This window comes from Lolium perenne, chromosome 4 (genome assembly GCF_019359855.2).
Source record: "Lolium perenne isolate Kyuss_39 chromosome 4, Kyuss_2.0, whole genome shotgun sequence".
Taxonomy (NCBI): Eukaryota; Viridiplantae; Streptophyta; class Magnoliopsida; order Poales; family Poaceae; genus Lolium; species Lolium perenne.
Genome location: NC_067247.2, coordinates 22,644,866 through 22,655,407, shown reverse-complemented (window position 1 = coordinate 22,655,407; position 10,542 = coordinate 22,644,866). Strand labels below are relative to the sequence as shown.

The following is a 10,542-nucleotide window of genomic DNA, read 5'->3' as shown; positions in this document are numbered from 1 at the left end:
TACGTTTTGAAGATATTTGAGTTATGTTCAACGAGATGTTCTTAGCTTTAGGACAATGCATAAGTAGCTCAGTTAGGATATGGTTAATTGTTTATCTGGAAAACATCGATGAGGGCCACACACACTGCAGACCATAGAAAAAAAACGAAAGCATTCCGTGGTGCTTGTGTAGTTGTGTACTTCTCACGAACACCATGGACACGCAGCATCAGGACCCATGAATCTTCTTCACACCAGGACCTCAACTAATAATCTTGCATAGATCATACCTACAGACTGCAGCGTGGCTCCTTGTTTAATTATGCCGAAACGAATCGGAACATGATTTGTATGGCTATATTAGTCTTGCACTGATCTTTGGTCATGCACGAGAACACGAAAACCGCATGAGCCGGGCGGTGAAGCTAACCCAAATTCCTACAGAACCTACTCCCTCTCTTTCCCCTGTGCATCAACTATCCAGTATCTACGTGTCGGTCTTAAAGACGAAGTAACGCATGGTAAGAGCTGCATCAGTCCTCGTCGTCAGGGCCCAGAAACGAGGCAAAGGACTTCTTGAGCATGCTGATGGATTTGTCACCCTGTGATGTGAAACACAAACACATAGTTACTACTTGTCAGCGAGAAGTACTGTAGGTGATATGTCGATACAAACTGAACTTTGCTGAAGCGATATGGTGAGAAGAGCAAAAAGGCAGTTCTAGTCAACCATACCTGCTTCATCTTCTTCAGAGATACTTCTGCATCAGCAATCTTCTCTGCAACGGTCTTCTCAAGCTCAGACAGAGTAACCTTCTCTTTCTTCCCTGTTTATAAAGGATAGTTGCATCAGAGCAAAGATCTTGCAAACAAGTACTGTTTACATGATATTCGAGACCGAGGAATGATCTTCCAAACAAGTAGCTAGTGTGTAAGCATGCACTTACTTTGCAGTTCATACTGAACAATCAGTTTCTCCTTTTCAACTTCAAACTTTGAGAAGAGATCTGCACAGCATGGATTGTGGATAAGTATGTAGCTAGTCACAGAAAATGCTCTACAAACATGTTATTGTAACACACACGCAGAGAAATGTATGCCATAGACCTCAGAAGGCACTCGTTTGGCATACCTTTGAAATTCTGTACGTGTGCAGCTTTGTCTTTGCAGAACTTGTCATGAGTGGCTTCAAACTTGGTGTACTCCGTCTTCAATGAACCTTCACACTGCATTGTATACAGTCTGATGTTAACGAAACTATGACCATATTAGATGGTCAGATCTGAAGCATTAGATCAATGCAAGTTGGAAACCTCTTTGGATGTCTTCGTTAGAGCTTTAAGGAAACTCTGTCTGCCAATGCAAACAATAAACATTTGTCAGCATTCGAGGTACAGTCAGCTAATATTCATAGCATTTATCGTCAAGAACTGGCTTTGGTACACGCATTCGTGTTACAAAGATGACCAGAAGAGCATATCAAATCTTCACCCTACGAAAAGCACAACAGAAAGCTAACGGCAAATAAAATGGCTCAGCTTTTCACCTTTCCTTCTCAAACTTGGTCTTGGTGTCCTGTACCATTGACTGAATCTCTGTTGCAACACTGAAAGTTACAAAATCTGTTAGTAAAATAAAGTTAGTAGCACCTCTGCAGCGAATGCAATAGCACTCAGAAAATAGCTTGGGACAATTGGCAGACAGTAAGGGCAGGACATAACAGGCCACTGACCACACACACTGAGATGCATGTGGTTGTATGAATCTCATTTCATACAGGAATGCTCATGTATGCTATACTTCCTTCAGCATAGCATATACAGTAGAGATCAACAACCGTAACATAAAAAAAGAGACCCCAGCATTCCCAACCAAACTGCCAACCATGCTATGCCGCCCTTCTAGTTTGATGATACAGGTACGGATTTCTAGACTTTAAATCCGATACAGCTGGTAGAAACGCTAACATACTCCTGCAGGGTATTGTGAGGCTGAAACAGGACAAAGTGGGAGCACATAATCAATAAACAATACTAGTTACGGTTTCGCAAACAAGGTGGATACATTATGTAAACCAACTGGTGCATGCAACACTTCTTAAGTCTTATCTTCACATTGCATTGGTGCACACCAACTAGGGTGGCAGTGCGGCACGTCCGCATGTCCCGCAAAACTACTTTTTCTTCTTTGCCTTCCTGTTTTTCTGGATCTACTTTTTAGGAATAGTTAGTTCAATTGCTACAGTAAATAACCCCGCAAATCTGTCCGCATAGCAACCCTAACACCAACAGATCACTTATGATGAGCTATCTACTACTCCGATCATCAAAAGGGCACATCAACATTCACAAGCAACATGACACTCATAAATCCAAAACCTGTCACCGTGTACCACTAAACTCTCATAGGTGGCGCTGATAGAAAAATTTGAGACTGGAATTGTTCAAATCAAGATGTGGAAGCATAGGCATGGTTCAAAAAGGAATGTTCATGTATGCTATGCTTCCTTTGAGTAGAGGCGTACAACACACACAAAAAGCGTTAATGTCTTATTGGTTTAGGATCAACCACCGCAACATTACAAAAAAGACCCAAGCATTCAACAAAAACCTGACAACCATCTATGCTTCCCTCCTAGTTTTTAGATGCAAACACAGATTTCTGAGTCTAAATCCGATACAATCAATAGAAAGGCTAACACACTCTCAAGTCTCTGCAGTCTATTGTGTGAACCGGGAACAAATGGGGAGGTGGATGCAAATATTACATCAACAAAACTAGACATTGTTTACAACATGTAAATTAGTCGGTACACGCAACACTCTTAAGTTCCATCATCGCAATGGTGCACAGAAACAGATATTTGACAATGCGGTGTGCATGCCACAATCATCAAAAGTGCAGCTAAACATTCACAAGCAACATGACACTCATAAATCCCAAAACCTGTCAGTGTACCACAAATTTCCCGTAAGTGGCGCTGGTAGAAAAAATCAGACTGGAATGTTCAGATCGAAATGTGGAAGCATAGGCATTGTTCAAACTTGAATGTTCATGTATGCTATGTTTTGAGTACAGGTGTACAGCACACACACAAAGTATCAAATGTATCTTATTGGTTTAGGATCAACTACTGCAACATCACAAAAAAGACCCAAGCATTCAACAAAAACCTCACAACCATGTGCTGACCTCCTAGTTTTTAGATCCACAGATCTCTAGAGTCTAAATCAGATACAATCAATAGAAAGGCTAACACACTCCCAAGTCTCCGCAGGCTATTGTGTGAACCAGGGAAAAATGTGGAGGTGGATGCAAATATTACATCAACAAAACTAGATAATGTTTACAACATGTAAACTAGTCGGTACACGCAACACTTCTAAGCTCTATCACCACAATGGTGCACGGCAACAGATCTCTGACAATGCAGTGTGCATGCCACAATCATCAAAAGCGCACCCAAACATTCACAAGCAACATGAAACTTGTAACTCCTAAATCCTGTCGCTGTGGACAACAAATCTCTCATAAGTGGTGCTGGTAGAAATTTTCAGACTAGAATATTCATGTATGCCATGCTTCCTTGAGCACATCCAAAGAGACACCAAGCATTCAACAGAAACCTAACATTCAAGTTTGAAACAGGACAAAGTGGGAAAGTGGGGAGCACATAATCAATCAACAATATTCGTTACGGTTTCGCAAACAAGGTGGATACATTATTTAAACTAACTGGTGCACGCAACACTTCTTAAGTCTTATCTTCGCATTGCATTGGTGCACGCACCAACAGATCACTTATGATGAACTATCTACTACCCCAATCATCAAAAGGGCACCTCAACATTCACAGGCAACATGATACTCATAAGTCCCAAAACCTGCCACTGTAAACCACAAATCTCCCATAAGTGGAGCTGGTAGAAAAAATCAGACTGGAATGTTCAAATCGAAATGTGGAAGCATAGGCATTGTTCAAACTTGAATGTTCATGTATGCTATGCTTCCTTTGAGTACAGGCATACAGCACACACAAAAAGTGTCAATGTCTCTTATTGGTTTAGGATCAACTACCACAGCATCGCAAAAAAAGACCCAAGCATTCAACAAAAACCTGACAACCATACTATGCTGCCCTGCTAGTTTTTAGATGCAAGCACAGATTTCTAGAGTCTAGATCAGATACAATCAATAGAAAGGCTAACACGCTCCCAAGTCTGCACAGGTAATTGTGTGAACCAGGAAAAAAATGGGGAGGTGGATGCAAATATTACATCAACAAAACTAGATACTGTTTACAACATGTAAACTAGTCGGTACACGCAACACTTCTAAGTTCTATTACCGCAATGGTGCACGGCAACAGATCTCTGACGATGCAGTGTGCATGCCACAATCATCAAAAGCGCACCCAAACATTCACAAGCAACATGACACTTGTAACTCCAAAATCCTGTCGCTGTGGACAACAAGTCTCTCATAAGTGGTGCTGGCAGAAAAATTTCAGACTAGAATGTTCATGTATTCTATGCTTCCTTGAGTACATCCAAAGAGACCCCAAGCATTCAACAGAAACCTAAGAACCATGTTACGCTGCCCTTCTAGTTTCATGATGCAAACACAGATTTAGAGTTTAAATCACAGCACAATCAGTAGCGACACTAACATAATCCCAAGTCTCCACAGGCCATCATGTGAACCACGATAAAATGGGAAGGTGGGTGCAAATATTACACATCAGTAAAACTAGCCGTCGATTACATCATGTAAACAAGTCAGCACACGCAACACTTCTAAGTCCTACCATCGCAGTGATGCACGGCAACAGATCTCTAACAATGAAGTGCCTACTGCCCCCAAAACATCAATAGGCCACCGTAATAAACATTCAAAAACAGATGGCATTGTTTACTCCTGAGTAGTTCTCATCTAATCCAGTTACAGCAAGTTAAGAGCCACAAATAGCAGACCCAAATCCTACCGATGGTAACAGCGAACCTCCCTGGCCATAACTGGCGCTCTAAGAGAGATTCAGACACCGCCTGCTGCGAGATCGAGCGAGCAGATGGATGGGGAGGCGGGGGTCACCTGGAGATGGCCTGCTCGGTCTTCTTCACGCCGTCCTTGTGCGCCTTGTCCTTGATGTGGCGCAGCATCGACACGATCTCCTTGAAGTCACTGCGCCGCAAAAACCACATCGCGTCAGTACCCACGGAATCGCGGACGAGAATCGGTTCAGCCGCGCGAAAATCCGACGCGAATCGGCGAATCGCGCGTGGCAGGAGGATGGGGCAAGGAAACCCTCGCTCGCGCGCTCTCTTCGGCCCGAACCACGTCGCGGGACGGGACGCGGGCAGAGCGCGGAGTAGCGGCGGGATGGGGAGAGGAGGCGGGAGGCGGGAGGAGCGGCACCTGTCGATCTCGGGGTCGGAGTCGTCCATGTCGCGGCGCCGCTTGTCGGAGCGGAGCGCCTCGGCGGGGTCCTTGGCCCCGCCGCGCTTGCCGGCGCTCGCCTTCTCCTTCCCCGCCGACGACATCGCCTCCGCTTCGCCTTTGCCCCTTCTCTCTCTGCCTCAGTGGTGCGTTGTGCGTGTGTGTGTTCCCGTGTGTGTGTTGTGTGGAGAGGAAGAGGGGTTTTGCGGTGGGACAGTGGTGGGAGAGGGCTTCGGGCTTTTGCTGGTAGCTGGATCTCTCAGCCCAAAAAGAAAAAAATACTCTAGTGTTTACAACATGCCCTGCCTAGAGTTCGGTATGCAAGAGAACCAATATGTGGTTGGATCCGTGGAGAACAATGCCATCTTCAGCTCATCAGCGATAAAAACCCAGATTTATTACTTTGGTATCTAATATGTGAAATATTTTTCGATAAAAAGCGGTGTTTCTATCGATAGCGTGGCGTCTTCGACTCACTTTTCCAAAGAGGCTCATATGGGCAGGCCTCGCTTTGTCCCGCCAAACTTCATTAGTTAACTCATCATATATACAATCAGATATTAGCACTACATTTTTTACTGTGTTATTGTTGGCCAGCCCAACCACTTGCATTTAGAGTTAAAATTGTGGAGTAGACAATTTATGCTATGTAATCATACATGCTTGTTCCTATTTCTAATTTCAGATTTTTTATGAATTATCTTTTTTGCTAACTCTTGGTTTCCTTTTTTTTTTTGAAAAAAAATATCAACAAAGTTTTCTTATGTTGAAACAATGTAAGTCCATGTTCGAGGAGCATGACCATCTACAAAGGCGGCAGTTAACTTCTATTTAAACATTTATTCTTGCGATAATTTCATCGATCTAATCATAATTTTTAATAGCAGTGCATGAAATTTTTAAAGTAATAAGAACTTTAAAAAATGCATGTGTGCCACCTAGCAATTACTACAACATTAAACTAAATATACGCGAAGGGTCAAGCTCTTAGGCTAGTCGATTAGAAGTAATCTATGAGTCCCACGAAAATGCATTCGGCATTAGTAAGCCCCTTTTTGCAGAATTTTGGAACTCCAACTTATATGTCTCCAAAATATATGCCGAAAAATATATACCTAGATATATACCCCAAGATTATGCGCCATAGTTTCATATAAAAATACACGGTAATTTGGAAAATAGAAAAAAATAGTATTTTGCTCTTATATATGGTAAAAGAAAATTCCTATAGCCCAAACCAGAACAAGTTTTCTACCAAAATTTCGCACAGTTATACATACCATGTATACGAATTCCTGAAAAAAAAATCAATTTTTTGAAAAGGAGGTGCACCAGTGAGCCCGAGTGCTGCAAATCCATGTCCCGGGTCATTGTCTACTATTTTGTTTTGTTGCTAATAATACTCGTCTAAAATCAGTGTGGACATTGGTTGCACATCATGTAAAATCAGCGAACCGGTCTGGACTCTCAACGTGCATTTTAGGCACACGCTACAGAAATCACCGGCACCGTCTTCCATCAACCCATCTTGACGAGGAATCTACACATTGACCTTTCATGCGTCCATTACAATGCATCCGCCGCCAAGACCCCGCTACAACATGTAGTCGAGACTCGTTGTAGTTGATGTTGTAAATGCCACGCCGCTCTACCTTGTGGCCCTTCCAGCGCCTAGTCCAGAAGCGATGCCCCAAGATGGATGATGACATCAAGCATCATCATTTTCTGATCCGGAAGACCAAGATCTAAGGTTTACCTGGAGTAGCCCAACCGAAGAGACGAAAGCTGCATTGATGATGCTTTCATGAAGGTAACGGCACAAAATACGCCATCATCGTATGCTATGACATGACCGAAGTTGGCTTGGTTTTCACCATCACTAGCCGCGCCTCCCTTTCCTCGCCTCCAACAATCGATGGATCGAATCAGGCCAAACTCGGTCAAAACGTGCAAGATCGTGACCCCTCCATCGTCGTCCAGGACCTGAACGACCCCATCGATGCCGAACCTAACGCCGGCTGCTGCCTCCAAGGAAGGGTGGTGAGATCCCGACTGCCGCCTCAAACACTACAGGAATGGCACGATACGCCGATGATCTTTTATACGTCGATGACCAAAAGTCGGGGCCGTCGGCGTATGGCCCGGCCAGGTCAGCCTGTCAAAAAGTACCTCGATGTAGTGTTGCCATCGGCGTAGCGAGATCTACGACGAGGGAAGCCCTCGGCATACCTTTGGCCCTAGGCGTAGACAGGGCTACACGACGGACACTCCCGGCGTAGGTCATCCTTCAAATTTGTCTGATTTTGTAAAAATCATAACTAATTCATATGACGTCAGAAAAATGCGTATAAGGTATCAAAATATTCAGAAAAACATCTTATATCCCTTTATTTCAAAATCATGCATATTTGAATCATGTACATTACCATGTTAACAGAGTAACATTTCAAACACTTTCTTATATGTCCTTGATACGTCTCCGACGTATCGATAATTTCTTATGTTCCATGCCACATTATTGATGATATCTACATGTTTTGTACATAATTTATGTCGTATTTATGCGTTTTCCGGAACTAACCTATTGACGAGATGCCGAAGGGCCAGTTGCTGTTTTCTGCTGTTTTTGGTTTCAGAAATCCTAGTAAGGAAATATTCTCGGAATCGGACGAAATCAACGCCCAGCATCTTAGGATCCCCGGAAGCATCCAGAACACCCGAGAGCCGCCAGAGAGGGGACACAGGCCCCCCAGATGATAGGCCGGCGCGGCCCAGGTGTGGCCCGCGCCCCCCTATGGTGACACCGCCTCGTTGACCTTCTGACGCCGCCTCTTCGCCTATAAGAAGCCCCTCGACCTAAAACCTCGACACGGAAAAGCCACGGTACGAGAAACCATCCAGAGCCGCCGCCATCGCGAAGCCAAGATCTGGGGGACAGGAGTCTCTGTTCCGGCACACCGCCGGGACGGGGAAGTGCCCCCGGAAGGCTTCTCCATCGACACCACCGCCATCTTCATCAACGCTGATGTCTCCCATGAGGAGGGAGTAGTTCTCCATCGAGGCTCGGGGCTGTACCGGTAGCTATGTGGTTAATCTCTCTCCTATGTACTTCAATACAATGATCTCATGAGCTGCCTTACATGATTGAGATTCATATGAGCTTTGTATCACTATTCATCTATGTGCTACTCTAGTGATGTTATTAAAGTACTCTATTCCTCCTGCATGGTGTAAAGGTGGCAGTGTGTGCATCATGTAGTACTTGGCGTAGTTTAGAGCATCCCCAGCCGTTGGGGCTCCCCAGGCCGAAATCCGGCGTTAGTTATCGCCGGATGGATGTATTTTGGGGCCTGGGGAGGCCCATTTTCCCAGCCGCGAGCCCATGGTCGCGCACCCACCGCGTGCATAGCGACGGCGCAGTCACCGGGAAGGGCAATCGTCGGAGTGCCCTCGACGCATTGAACCGTCGCAAAGTGGTCTGGAGAGCCCAAACGACTCGTCGGGAACGGCCGAAGTGGCCTCGATGCGAGAACCTCCGTAATGGAGCACGAACTCCGCGGAAGAGCAACCGCCGCTCTCTTCGTCGAGAGACCTATATATACGGTTTACGACGGCCGACGCCATTCATCTGTTCTCTCCTCACCATCCTCCGTCAACCATGAGCGATCTCTCTTGGCCATCGGACACCGACAGCGAGGGGAAGCCGCCTGGATGGCGCCATTGGTGGGATAAAGCTGCATCGTCCAGCAGCAACGATTCCCCCCCGCCGGCCAGCGAGGACGACGAGGAGGACGAGGAGGAGGACGAGGAGAAGGACGAAGGGGCCAAGGAGCAGCCCGAGGAAGAGGCCGAGGAAAAGGAGGAGGAGGACGACGAGGAGGACGACGAAGAGGTTGAGGACACTGACGAGGAGGAGGACCCAACTTCCTCCGACGAGGAGGTGACGAGCCGGAAGCGTCGCCGCCCCGACGATGAGGCGGGGCCATCTAGGAAGAAGAAGTAGTAGTTTAAGTTTGTTTTCAAGTTTTTATATGTAATTTTTATGTTCATTCGAATTATATTCGAAATATATATAATCTATCTATGTTGCACCACTTGAGAGTTCAAAGCTTTCGTTCGACGAGGGTATTGCCGTAGATCGGGAAGACGAGGGTATTGCCGTACAAACCCAGGCCATTGTCGCCGACAAGTTGGGGCCACGCGCGCTTTCGTTTCGTCCGGACTCCCCGAGCGCTCCCCGGGGGGCCGGGGATGGCGTGGGATCGCCGGATGGATTTAGGCCCAAATCCGGACGAAAACGAGGAACCGGGGGCGCGACTGGGCCGAATTACGCCGTCCGGATGGAAAAAACGCTCGCCGGGGGCCTGTTCGGGGGGACGAGTGGAGATGCTCTTATGATCGTGATCTCTTGTAGATTATGAAGTTAACTATTACTATGATGGTATTGATGTGATCTATTTGGTTATGTTGATCTATCTTGCACTCTAAGATTATTTAAATATGAACATTGAATATTGTGGAGCTTGTTAACTCCGGCATCGAGGGTTCGTGTAATCCTACGCAATTAGTGGTGTTCATCATCCAACAAGAGGGTGTAGAGTCTAGCATCTATCTATTTATTTATGTGATCAATGTTGAGAGTGTCCACTAGTGAAAGTATGATCCCTAGGCCTTGTTCCTAAATACTGCTATCGCTGCTTGTTTACTGTTCTGCTGCATCTGTACTGTCCGCAATATTACCACCATCATCCACCCGCCAGTCCTGGATAGCAAAGCACTTTTCTGGCGCTGTTGCTACTGCTCATATATATTCATACCACTTGTATTTCACTATCTCTTCGCCGAACTAGTGCACCTATTAGGTGTGTTGGGGACACAAGAGACTTCTTGCTTTGTGGTTGCAGGGTTGCATGAGAGGGATATCTTTGACCTCTTCCTCCCTGAGATCGATAAACCTTGGGTGATCCACTTAAGGAAAACTTGCTGCTGTTCTACAAACCTCTGCTCTTGGAGGCCCAACACTGTCTACAAGAATAGAAGCTCCCGTAGACATCAAGCACTTTTCTGGCGCCGTTGCCGGGGAGAAAAGGTAAAAGGCACTCATACTCCGGTTCCTGTAATAAAGAT

The 10,542-nt window shown here is 45.6% G+C and overlaps 1 protein-coding gene across 1 annotated transcript; it reads right to left on the bottom strand.

Moving 5' to 3' along the window:
* Nucleotides 1-224: 224 nt before the first annotated feature.
* On the bottom strand, nucleotides 225-5,587 carry LOC127291891 (uncharacterized). Its single transcript, XM_051321208.1, has 8 exons — nucleotides 5,395-5,587; nucleotides 5,071-5,160; nucleotides 1,526-1,585; nucleotides 1,293-1,332; nucleotides 1,112-1,205; nucleotides 927-986; nucleotides 715-806; nucleotides 225-581 (listed from the first exon to the last, which is right to left on the bottom strand). The coding sequence occupies exons 1-8, from the start codon at nucleotides 5,517-5,519 to the stop codon at nucleotides 513-515; spliced, it is 630 nt and encodes a 209-aa protein (XP_051177168.1). The 5' UTR covers nucleotides 5,520-5,587; the 3' UTR covers nucleotides 225-512.
* Between the last annotated feature and the right edge of the window lie 4,955 nt (nucleotides 5,588-10,542).